The 13806-nt window shown below is 33.2% G+C and overlaps 1 protein-coding gene across 2 annotated transcripts in view; it reads right to left on the bottom strand.

Moving 5' to 3' along the window:
* The window catches only part of LOC118185924 (cotranscriptional regulator ARB2A homolog), a 133258-nt gene that overhangs the window by 91230 nt on the left and 28222 nt on the right, over window positions 1–13806 (bottom strand). For both annotated transcript variants that reach the window (XR_015041574.1, XM_035355894.2), the window contains exons 6-8: window positions 11292–11419; window positions 2369–2507; window positions 1763–1885 (exon numbers count right to left, since the gene is read on the bottom strand). Coding sequence is in view for 1 of the 2 variants with exons in the window: in XM_035355894.2 (XP_035211785.1) it covers window positions 1763–1885; window positions 2369–2507; window positions 11292–11419 (390 nt within the window). In the remaining variant the exon portion in view is untranslated. The remainder of the gene's footprint in view (window positions 1–1762; window positions 1886–2368; window positions 2508–11291; window positions 11420–13806) is intronic.

The raw sequence follows: 13806 nt of genomic DNA, 5'->3' as shown, positions 1-13806 counted from the left end.
AGATTTTAAGAACATTTTTTATTTATTTCACACACTAATGCACCATTATATAAAAATTCTAAATTATTATTATTATTTTTTTTTTTGTTACACAGAAAATAAACTGTGGCATGCTTGCCTAAGCATGGAATTTTTTTCCACATATTAGTTGGACGCAGAAGGAAAATCTTTTTTCTTACTTCCCAGATTATATGAAGTTAAAAAAATTAAATATCTATCATTATAATCAATATATCTATCATTATCCACACTGTGGCAATTTCAATAGGTTAATGAAAAAGTTTTGGAAAAACAGATATTAGTGAGCTGAAAAGGTACTCTTTTCTTACATACTAAATATGAGGCTTTGAAGCACACATCCTGGCAAAAATCAAAATCTTAAATAAATAAGAGTCTTTCATTTTCCCGACACTTTTGATCTGAATTATCACCTGTATTTCAAACTGGCCAGTTATCTGTCAAGTCGATACTGTAGAAGTACATGAAGTGTCGAAAAGGAGTTGCAAAGTTTTTTTAGTTACTGCTAGTAGGTAGCTATTTTTGCTACTTGCACGTTAATGAAGAATAAGTCAAAATTCATTAAACAAGAGTGAAGAGCTGCCAATTTTGGTAAAAATTAATTGCTGTTGCAACTGTATGATGTCAATAAGTTTTAAGAACACACATAAGCCACAGTTTTAAGAACACAGACCCCCTCCACAGTTTAGAATTTGTTTATTGGTCTATGGGATCTACCAAACAATGAAGGTGATAGTATTAGTTTCTTACAAGAATAATGGAATGTAATGTAATATATGAGTGTGCCGCATAACATATTGCTGAATAACTGTCAATATTCCAGTTTTCACGAAATGTGGTTTTATTCTAGTCATGTAGTAGTCGGCAACTTGTTTGTATCAAATTACTGCTAGAAGTTAGCCAATTCATCTCCATTAACACATAAGTACCTTATTTTGATAAACAAATTCTTCCCATTTAATTTGTTTTACTTATAATATGTATTTGCATATTTACTTTTTTGCATAAAAATGTCAGAATTTTTTCACTTAGCTAATGTTAACAACATACTAAATTTATGAATGTTCCCCCCTATATTTATTATTCCATTGACCATGGAAGTTGGCTACCACTGAACCACGATTCCTGCCAAAGTTGCCAGTCATTCCTGCATAATTATAAGCAGCACATCTATCTGATACTTTTACAATAAAAGATTCACCAATCACACTTCACAATCTACTGGACAGTCACTGCTGAAGAAGTATTCATCCTGCTTCATTTTTTTGCACCTTTGATTTAATAAGATGCTTTGTTTAGAATGCTATGACTACAAACTTTTCTCAGGTGATTGTTCTAGTCTATTACTTTTTTGCCAGCCATATCCAACTATCCCCCCCAAATTAACAGATATTAATTCTCTTGGCCAGCTGTACATGAAGCAAAGTGCAATCACAAATGCTGTTCTACAGCCCTCAAACTCAATCCTTTTTCCAAAATACAAGAAAAAATATAGCAACAGCAATTAATTTATGTCTTTGCTCATAAAAAGAAAAGATGGCTTATACACAATCAATCGGAATTACATCAAATGAAAGCGTAGATGTTATGAGGGGTGTTGTGACATCATGCTTATCAAAATAGCACGGAATTGCAGAGCATTTGGTGACAGTTTTGTGGTCAAAGGGATAATATGAAATAACCTCTTTTCATTTTACGTACAACAAACATAAAGAACAAAACATTTAAAATTTTATATGTTTACCATATTTACAGCAACAATTCCACCATAACTATGAGCAACAATAGCTATATGTTTAGCGGCTGCTTTTGTAAGGATTAAATTTCTCCAGACATAATTCCCATGATTCTCAGGACTCTCATTACCCTGAAAAAATTACAACATATTAATGGCAATGCTCTGGAGAAAATAAGAACGAAATCTATAAAAGTGTTTGTAAATGCATTGAAAAATACTAATTTTAATTACTTTATGCAACAGCTGAATTAAAATATAATCATACTTCTACATACTAAAAAACTTCTACAGCTTTAGTTTTAAATACATATGCAACTCAGATTTAGAAAAGACTTTTATATACTTTGGGTTTAGCAACTGTAAAAAATTAAAATCTTTATGATCATACATTAATTATTGCATAAATAAATAACATTTCAATATAAAAACAATTATGCCCTTTTGTGCAAACTGAATAGGTTAGAATACACAATTATGTGAATTCAGGCATCAGTAAGCCATACAAAATTTATCAGAAATACATTAAATCATTTACATAGTAACACATAAAAATAGATGAAAAATTTGAGCATATTAATGCAAGCCAGAATATCAATCATTCTATCAACATACCCTGATTTTTATAATATTCCTAGAATATTCTCTGCCATTATCATTAGTATTGAGAACAATTACACCATATCCTAGTCCTTTAGCACGTTTTATAAATGGCAGCTGTGTGCCACTGTTTAAGGAATCATTAATAATTAACCTGAAAAAGAAAAAAGAAACATTGAAATAAAAATATTTGCATATTATTTTACATACAGAGAGATCTAGAAAATAATTTAACAAATAAATTATGCCCTTTTGTGTGACATCATGCTTATCAAAATAAAACATATATTAATAATTAAAAAATATATTAATAATTCATATAAAGTAATGTTATCTATTTTTTCCCATAATCAATGCATATTCTATACCTGAAAAAGCTTTGAAATATAACACCTAAACTATAAAAATTATAAAATTATAAAGTTTGAACAGAATAAATACTCTAATGACTGCTTATCACCTAGCAGGGTTTGCACATACTTCTGCACATGGAAATTAAGTACTTTTAAGGGCCATCAATGAAAAAAATTCAGGACCTATCAAGCAAACAGGAAATGAATAAGCTAAAGCAATTATCTACAAATGAATTTTAATTTTGTAACTTATAATTAAATAAATCTGTAAATAAGATGTATAATTATTAAACACAATCTAATATTTAACTCAATTATAAAAGATTCAAAAATTAAATTAAATTCATCAATTCTTTTAAGTATTAGCATTAAATTATAAAATTTCTTAATACATTTATATTTTACAAACAGCTTTATATTGATTCTTTCTTTTTTATGTTATTTCTTCACGTACTAGCTCAGTCCACAGGTACACACAAATTTTTATGTCATGTGGCACATGTTAAATTGTGCAGTAAAATAATAATCAACATGAGTCATAACAGAAGCCTGGTTCTTGCCACCACAGCTGCTTGCTTACAGACAGAGAGCCATTGATCAGGACAGATGTCAACAGCTGTTATTGGTATGCCTCATAAGTGCTGAAAATTAGCTGTACATTGTTTGATCCAGATCCTTTAATTATTTAAAGACCCTTAAACCTTAAGTACTTAGATCCTTAAAGTCCTTTGCCTTAAAAGTACTTAAAGGACTTTTAAGGCCCATTCCCACTGGGGTTTATCTGAGCTAACGGAGTCAGTTCCATGTGTCGATTAGCTCCGCTGTGCCTGCAGTTCAGATTTTTCAACTTCCACCCTATGGGAAAAAACTGGTTTTGGAGATGGGTCGGCTATGTCAATTGTGTTCGTTAGCTCAGATAAACCCCAGTGGGAACGCAGCTTTTAAGGATCATATGAACCCTGCCTATCGATCAAAATGGGAAGTCAATAAATAATAATAAATAAATATGCTAAAAACTAATAACCTCTACAAAAACATTACCATGTAGTTCCCTCGGGGAGTTGGGGCTGTAACCACTACAGTGGTGGATTGGGAATTAAGATCGGAAGGTCTACAAAAGTGGTGGATCAGGGAATGCCACTATTGGATTTCCAATGGGTGGTTGAGGGGAAATAAAATACTCTCCACGTACCAACAGGCAGAAGTCCAACCTCTTCGGCTCTGGCAAACTTCCTTTCCCATGGATACAAGTGGTTCCTCCGAATCAGACCTTGACAAGGGCGGTGCTGACATCTATTTCATTCATGCTAACGGTGAATCTGAATCCCATAAAATATGTGTTGGTAAAATTGTCTCAAATTATACCTGTGAGCTCATGGTAATCAAAAAGGCTTTAGCTATCCATCTTTTCAAGCCAATCCAGAACTCCAGTGGCCTCTTGTTAATTCTCTGATTCTAAATCTGCGCTCCAAGCAATTCTAAGGGGCAACTCCCAACTTACCCAGGACATTGTCATGCTCATAAACAAAACTACTGCAGCCCAAAGGATCTGCACACTACAGTGGACACCAGTGCATGTCGATATTTACGGAAAAAAGCAGGCTGATGGCCTCGCCAAAGACGCCTAAAATAGTTCTCAACTTTCCAACAGCTTAACCCTTACCGATGCTGATGCAATAGCCAGCCGAAGAACTCTGAATCAATCAAGAACTCCATTCCTGCTCTAAATTGTAACCATGTCATTTCCACTACCATAGCCAGACTGAGGACAAAACACTTTAAAGGAATGAAAATATTCCCTGATGGCCAGCGAAATTATAATAGCTGTCCTCGCTGTACTGATATCCAACTTTCTTCAGGCCATCTCTTCGGCTGTCCTGCTATTTTGTCCAGGCTCCTTAGTATATCTATAGCTCCCTCGCATGAACTCCTCTATTCTTTGAAGGTTATTGATGTTGCTGCGGCTGTTTTGGATACTTTTGGTCCTATTTGACTCCTCTGTACTGCCTCTTCGGACAAGACAACAACAAGAACCATATAGTTAGGGATTAAAAATACAATTTTGCAAACAATATTTTATTACATAAATTAAAATGTTACAGTAACACAGAAATGCATACTTATTCAAATAAATTTCATTTATTTTTTGAGATATTTTGCACTTCCAAGACCATTAAATATACAGTCAAAAGTCTTTAATCCGGACTCGTCGGGACATCGGCGATTCCGGATTATCGATTTTTCCAGATTATAGATCATCAGTTTAAATCTGGTAACATGGCATGCAGAAGACAGAGTACATTGAGATGAAATACTACATTTAGTAATGAACTATAAGTCGAATAAAATAAAAACATCTGCCCTGAAGTTAAGAATAGTGCTGACAGATCAACTTCCAGTTCATTGCGTGCCACGACGTTCCCCTCCCCCGCAGAGCAGCGTGAAATTGATAAACAGATTTCAGAATGGTCAGAGAAACAAAGGATATGCCTTTACCAATTTTTGTAGCAATTCCACTTTTTGTTTGATGTACATCGAAACATTCTTTCGCTTTGTAGATCTTTTGGCAGTATCCAGCATCGAAAATTCTATTTGACATAATCGAAAGTTCAAGCTTACTTTTATAAAATTGCTCTAACAGTGTGCAAAAAATAATAAGCCAGATCCAATTCGAAGATTAAGGAACAACGCAATCTGCAACATTAACTGAAATAGATAATTAGATAATTTTAGCTTAGCTTATACCGTCCGTCATACATTTAATGCGCATGCGTAAAGGTATTACGCACATGCGTCAACGCATATGCACATGCGTGAACGCATTATGCGTTGACGCATGCGCAGAAAGTTTGTAGCTTTGAGGTCCGGATTATGGGCATCCGGATTAACGACTTTCGACTGTATATACTGTCTAACCACACTAGCAAGAGCAGTTTGGCTGAGAGCCAAGATGGGTCAGTTTAACCCTTTGCGCTCGAGGCGCTTTTCTCTCGGGTGAACCAGCAACTCGAGAGTAGACACTCCTGCTTATATCATGAGTTCCTTATTCTTAACTTAAAATAATTTTAGACACAATAAAACACTTTAAACTCGTATATTTTAACATTATACATATTTTTTTAACTTTTATGAAACATATGTATTAAACATTACGTTCTAAAATTTTGCTTTGTATGATATTTTACAAAACAATCTCTAATATGTATCCTTGGTTAGTCGAGGCATGTGTCACAGTAGTATACAGTTTGTCGCCTTTGGGAACAAACCTTGCAATCTTTCTTTTTGCCCCATCAAAATAATATGCAGCTTTCCATTTAGTCGGATTGCTTCAGAAATGCTGTGTGAAGCTGTGCTGAGTTGTTTTTGTCGAAAGTCTCCTCTCAGTTGATACACTAAAGTTTTCAAATATTGTAAGTAACTAAGCGGCCGTTCATTTCTCTGCTTCTTTACTGATTTATAAAGAATGTATGAATTGATGGAGCAGATTTCCAAACCCCCAAAAAATAGTTTTCGCCACCATTTTCGGATTTTCTTAAAAAAACAATATGTCAGCTGGATCAACACTGCTCATAAATTCAATGTAATTTACAATAACATTGGGCTTTTTTATAACGACTTCAATACCGCCTCATAGAGTTCTTCTTACAGGAGTTATTCTCGCATTATTCCATGTAGTAAATGCTGTCACAATCCTCTTGTCCTTCCACGCAAGAACCAAAATACTACCTTTACGATATGCACATGTGGTTGGATTCTCAAATTTTGGCTTTCGTATTTCACATGGCAGGTGCTTTCTATTTGTCATGATCGTCCCAGTTAAGTGGCACTTTTGTTTGCATAACTCTTCCGCCAATATGTAACTCGTATAATAATGGTCCGTGAACATGTGGTGTCCCTGAACACCGGGAATTTTATTCTGTATCATTTTGTATAGATGTAGCGGTATTCTGGTTGATACCGGCAGATCGGGTCTTATCAAAGTCTCTGTTGTTAGAGATCCATAATATGGCAGAATAGCACAATTGAAGCCAGTATTTGAATCTGCGAGCGCATAAACCACATTTTGCAGGTTTCATTGGATTGTACGTAATGAATGATATGCGGCCTTTGAATTTGATAGTTGACTCATCCACACAAATATGCTCTCCGGGTACAAAATAATTAAAGAACCTTTCATTTATATACTCGAGGAAACCAGATACTAACTGCAAACGGGTTCTAGGGTTTGTGTTTTCTGAGGGTATTGTCTTGAGGTGAAGTCTCCAAAAATTTGACAAAATCGGTCTCTCGTAAACGTGTCTGAGTAAAACGGAATATAACTAGTATCATTTCTCGACCAGTATTCTTGTATGTTTGGCATTGGCATTGTCCCCATATTTACGATTGCCCCAATAAACGCCCAAAATTCAGTAACTATTACATCGTACCATGATCGCCATGTAGAACGGGATGATAAGGTGTTCCTTTCCACCTTCCTTGCAGCGTTATTATTAGTTTCCTGCACTATGTCAGTAACTAATTCCTCGGTGAAAAATAATTTGAAAAAATCTTTTGGTTCTTTTATGTGTGCAAAAACGTGTGGTCGTACTTGTCTTTCACCGGATACAAACGTTATTCTTCTGGGGATTTCTTCGGATTCTAGACACACTGTCCACTCTGAAGGTTCAGTCTCTTCTGTACAATCACTTTGGCTTTTAGATTCACTATCAATTATTCGGATTTTTCGTCTTCTTGCTCCTCTAACGTCGTCACTATCTTCATCACTTCCGTCTTCGTTCTCATGGGCAAGCTGTCTATGTGGTGACGTAATTTCGTTCGTTATTGCCGAAAAATTAAACTCATCTTCGTTAGAAGTAACTTCTTCGTCGTGTTCCATACTTATTGGGCTCAGTAACTTTGAAAGATATACTGCGATCGGCAAGAAGGTTGAGTTCGAACTGATGTTGAAGACACAGTCCTACCCACGGTCGCAAGTATTTTTGAGATAAGACACCCTTATAGCTATTCAGACACCTCGTAATATGATCTACAAAAGGCCAAGTAGATCTCTCAAGCGATATTCCTTAGGTCAAACACAAATAAACACATCGATTCGAATGGTGCCTCTCAGGCACCGCTCGAGTTATCGCATCACATGCAGTGGTGCCTGAGAGGCACCACTCGAGTGCAAAGGGTTAATTGAAGGTGTGTGGGTGAAAAGTGTGGGTATTTTTCCCTCTCAGAGGTCTTAGCAGTTGTAACAGCTTTAATATCGTTATTAATCTCTCATGCATTTGAAATAGATGAATAATAATGTACAGGTTACTGGCAATATTGAAATGCAGGCTCGAGAGCCGCATGCTTTTTCTCGCACGAAGCACGTACTCATTTTTTTAAAATAAGTTTTTATACCTTTTCTTCTCTTGTTTGCATGTCGCCATTTTTTTTAGTGTAAAATAAAAGTTATTGCCATCATTGGAGTTTACTTCAAATTGTTTAAGAAGTATCACAGGGTGTGGGTGAAAAGCATGGGTATTTTTTCCTCTCAGAGGTCTGGGGTCATTTAGTGCTTTATCTTACAATCATTGAGCATGCTGTTACTGACCTTTTACTTTTAAATCTTCATTTTTACGATGAGTTCTAGTGTCCAGAAAGCTCTAGAAATTCGATTCGACAATTCGGATTCTGAATTCTCTACGAGTTCTGAGGATCCTTAATGCGGTGTCACCAAAATAAATGTAAAGGGGGGGGGAAGGTATGCCATGTCTAATTATAACTAAAATAATTTTTATGCAACCTCTTCTCACTAAATTGCTTTATTTTATTTATAGATCATTTGATTATATTAATAAATGTAATTTATTAAAGAATATTTAACAGATAAAAGTTTTTCATTCAATGTTTGAAAATATTAAAAATTAACTATGATGCATTATCTAAATTATTATTAATTTAATTGTTATCTATTAAATTATTAAATTAATATTATCTATTAAAATATTTATAAACTGATGATGAATTGTATTAAGACAGATAGTTTACTATTACAGTTCTTTTAATGGTTTTTATTTGAAATGTCATGATCTGATGTTTCTATGCATTTTAATTTAATTCTATAATTTTAAAATTTCACAGTACATCAGCTTAAAAATGTATAAAGTGCAGAAAAAAATTTCCTGTTGCGCAGCACTTGAAAGATAGAGCGTGAAATGGAAGAACCATTTAAATCTAACCGGGCTACTGCACTCACCCTCTACATCACTGATAGATATGCCCACTTCGGCCCCAAACTGGATGTTTACATAAACCTGGAATATATGGTCGGACAGTAAAGACATAAAGTAAGAAATTTAAAACCAATTTTACACAAAGCCCAAAAATTGAAATTCATAATTAATCAATTTAAAAAAATCCAATAAATGTATAAAAGAATTTAATAAATGTTAAAATTAAAATACTTCAAACAAATGTTTCTCCTCCTGACAAAGTGGTATTGAAGCTGACTGATTTCCTCTTCTTTTATATTTTTTATTGTTCATTAATTTTTTGAATTAGGGTTTTATTTGTTTGAAGTATTTTAGTTTCAACATTTATTGAATTCTTTTATACATTTATAGGATTTATAGAAATTTACTACTTATGAATTTCAATTTTTGGTCTTTGTATAAAACTGATTCTAAATTTCTTATTCTAAGTCTTTACTAATAATTTTTCAGCATCTTAATGCATGAAAATACTAGGAACGATTATATTATGTTATTTTTTTAAATTTATATATATATTAAAAAATAAACAAACAAAAAGCAGTTTTTTAAACTTAAGAATAAATCAGTCTTCAGTGATTTTTAAAATTCTAGATATTTCAAGAGATCTGAAATTGTATTCCCTTTTCTAAGAAGCAGTATTCTACCCTATTTCAGAAGCCTTAAATACAAATGATCACTTGTTTACATTCATTAAACAAAATTAAATGGAAAAGGGAAAATATGAAACTAAAGTGATCAACTTTTAAATAATTCAATCAAAATTAAAAGAATTAAAAACAGATTCTGGATGAATGTAGGAAGATCCAAAGAAATTTAACTTGTTAACTATAGAGATTAAGAAAGTAAATACAAGACAGAAGAACTGAAAAAAATAATCAAAAGCTTAAGAGATTTATTAATTCTTCTTTTTCTGATATAAGACTCGTACATTTTAATGCAAAATTACAAAGTGGTCTTAGTTTGATCAATTTCAGTTAAAATACACACAAAAGACATGCAAAATTTTCCCAACAATTAAACTCTTATGAAGTATTTAAAAATCATTAAATCACAACTATTATTAAAAAAAAAAAAAGAAAGAATAACTCACTGAACTCTTGAATGGTTCAGTGAGTTCTGATGACATTTTTTGAGTTTTATAAATAACCATCGAGAAAAAGTTTATCAACAGAACAAATAGCTTTTAAAAAGTTAAGAGAGGTAACGAAAATATAAATATAACAGCAAAGTACACAAAAAACAGTTTCAGAACTGCTGTATATTAGAAATCCCTTTTTCAGCTAACTTCCTATTTCTGCCTAATCTCTGCCATTCTTTCTATGTTTATGCTTGTTTTTCATATATTTTACATTACGTGCTCAAACCTATTTTGGTTATATTCATAACTGATCATTTGCTTTTATTTATCAATTTAATTTAATGAGAACTTAAAAAGGGTAAAATTTGCTTTCCCTTCAGTCAGAATGAATACTTAACACGGTTGGTTTAAATAAAGCGACCAATGTAGAGCCCATTCTGGTTGACGTGCTATATATCATCATCGAAAAAAGAAAACTGCAACGAAAAAATAATAGTCAAATTTCAACTAAATAATAAAGCACTTTTATTATTTAGTTGAAATTTATGTAGAAAAGATGCTAGGCAATTTAGGAACTTTATAAAATGACAGTAGTCAATGCCATAAAATCATTCATCACCATGCCTTTAGAAATGACACATTGAGATTTACTGGTGATGCTGTTTTAACAGAACTGCAATAATAAGTGTTACGAAATGTACAGGAGCGGTAAGATGGCCTGCCAGCAAAGCAGTTTTAGGGTTGCCATAAAATGCATGGGTAGGCAGGGTTGCCACATTTGGCGACAAAATTGGCGATATGCCATGGATGGATGGAGAACCTACTGGAACGAATTCTCGCCGGTTTAGCCCAAAATGTTCTCGAACACCAGCCAAAAGCTATATAAACCTTGCTGGTCCACAGTCAGTCAGTGTGTCTCGTCGAGAGAGCGCGTGTGTGCCTCGTCTAGAGTGTGAGTTAGTGTGTCTTGAGTTAGTCCCTGCAGAGTCGATCGACTTGACAGCCGGGCAGCGAGTGCCGAGTGGGTCGTCGAGTGCACTGAAGGAGTCTCTTAGTGTATCGCGGTTAGTGCATCATTGAGAGAGCGGGTTGAGCTCTGGGAATGAACTGAAGAGTCGGGAGCTGTGCTCTGTGTGTCGAGTGCATCGCAAGTTGTGAATCAAATACTATCAGAACACATATTTTTAAATCTTATTCTAAAATAATACAATATGCTAAACTTTAGAACCAATATCTTTGAACATATTTAAAAATTACTATACCTCCTAGACCACTGTCCAGCTCGAACTACACCACTTCCATGTATTAAAATAACAAGTTTATCATTTGTAAAGGCATCATCACTATGAAAAATGAATGTAGTTGGCTCCCTATCTTCATTAGCATCTATCTAATTAAATAATAAATCATAGTAAATTAATATTATTTATTACACACATATTCAAACATTTCAAACATTTAAGCTATTTTTACAGAAAGAGTCTTAGAAATACTCATGGAGTTTTTGTTTTTAAATTTATTTAAGAAAAGATTATGGCAAAAATAAAATCACATTAATTTTTTTATGACACACATTAAATAACTAAAATATTTCATTTAATTTATATTTATTGCTAACTACATTAGAGAATGAGCTATTCAATTAATTCTCCTAAAGAGTTAATGAAAATGTGTTCAGAACTCTTTAAGAAAATCTCAGTAGCACATCTATTTTGGATGGTGAACAATACCAATATTGTGCTAGGTGGATTTTATGGAGTTCTCTGATGACTTTTTAAGAGAAAACAGATTGGTGTATACATGGGGTGAATAACAGAACAAAGAAGTATGATTTCTCTAAAAAGGCAAGTGTTTTATTATTAATGCTTCTTGGTTTTTCATTCATATGAGTGAGACACAAATTCACAACATTTCGGTTGAAGTTGCAAATAATTAATCAGAAAAGTAACGATTTTTCCCTCTAACAGTTTTTAATAACTCAAATTAATCAAATTAATTTCAAAAAGCACTCAAAATAAATTCTCCTGTTCAATACTATGTTACAAATATGAATAACAAAAATAATTTAACAAATCTTTTCTGAAACTAAAAATAAGAAAACTGCAGATTGACTATACTTATAATTTTATCCAATTCTATACCACTATATTCAGTGTCTATGTTCTTTATTAAGTGTTGGGCAATTTTCTCAAAGTCTGAATCAAATATATGTGAATTATTGAACTAATCATGTTTTCCAAATAAAATTTCAGAGCACTTTTACTAACATTAAGTCTGTAAGATCCTGAAATCTACATAAATTAAACTGCAGTTGTTGGCTATCTTATAATATTTGGTACGTTACCAGTCGGCAGATGTTAATATTCTTGCAGTTAATGAAAGTGAATTAAAGAACAATTTTTACCAGCAGTGACAATTAACAGAAGGTAAAGCAGAGTTTGACGTATTCTGTATTTTGTTGGAGATTAGGCTACAGAGAGAAAAATCTAAATTAGTTGTTCACACATTAAGCACACTTGAAAATGTTAAGTACAGTTGTAGCACTTGTTCTGTTATGCTGGGGTAAACTCTCAGATATTTTACCCAAAATAATGGCTTATCCATCTTCCCATAGCCATATTTGGCTGCAGAATCATTTTTAATTTCCAGAGCTTGCTCTTGTGGTGTTTCTGGTACCACATCTATGTCAACGTGAAAAGGATCCGCCATCATTCTATAAATATTAACACATGAGTTAGGGAAGTCACATTTGAATTCATCAGTGAGGTGCTGCAAATAATCTGATATTTTATTCTTAGTATCAGTATCCTTAACCTCCTTAAAGCACCCTTTTTTCAGGATTCGAAATAATTCGGGAAAGCAGGAATAATTGCATGGCATCCTGATGATAAATTATGTTTGAACCTTCACCTTGTAATTTCAAGTTCAATGGTTCAACAAATGAATATAGGACAGATAAACCAATACAACTTGAACACTTGGCTTTCAGAATTCTACATATAATTCAGTTTGAATTAGAATTTCCAAAAACTGAATCCCTTCATCTCAAAGTTCAAATAATCTTCCTAACATATTTCCTTTCGAGAGCCAGTATACTTCTGTATGAAATAACAGAAGGGTTATAAAAAGTCGTTCTGTTCCCAAATTTTTTATATTCTGTTCCCAAATCTTCACACAGGATTATAAAAACTTGAGTATTTAAAGCACTCTTTTTAATATGATCGACAATTTTGATGCATAATTCTAAGAGATCGCTGCATTTGTTTGGCAGTGTCTTAGTTGCCAAGGCTTGATAACGGATAATATAATGAGTAGCTGTAGCATTGGTATATTTTATATGACCGTCTATGTGAATCCTGAGCAAGATCTAATTAATGGAGCATCATCTGTGCATATGCCTATCAGCTTTTGCCATGACAGTACATATTTGCAAACAAATCCAGAGATTGCTGTCATTATTTGAATTGCTTTTGAAGTAGTCAACCCTGCAGAAAACAGCATCTTGCCTTTGTTTCATTTTGTATGAATTGAACAAAAACTAACTGTTGACAACATTTTGCAACATCTGTACTCTCATCCAACAGTATTGTGAAAAAATTTGATTAGTTCATGGCCTGCACTAACTAATTTTTTATGTCTTTAGCCATATCATCAATGTGATTTTTTTCACAGTGTTCTCAGAAAGCAGTATTTGTGAAAACTTTTGTTTACTTTCTAGTCCAAGAACAATATCAGCTGCTTTCAATAGACAAGATTTGACAAGTCATTCTCCAATAA

The sequence above is a fragment of the Stegodyphus dumicola genome, chromosome 6 (assembly GCF_044657685.1).
Source record: "Stegodyphus dumicola isolate Sdum_Otavi_A_Nest chromosome 6, ASM4465768v1".
Lineage (NCBI taxonomy): Eukaryota > Metazoa > Arthropoda > Arachnida > Araneae > Eresidae > Stegodyphus > Stegodyphus dumicola.
Note: the sequence above shows the minus strand (reverse complement) of the source record. Positions and strands in the feature narration are given on the sequence as shown.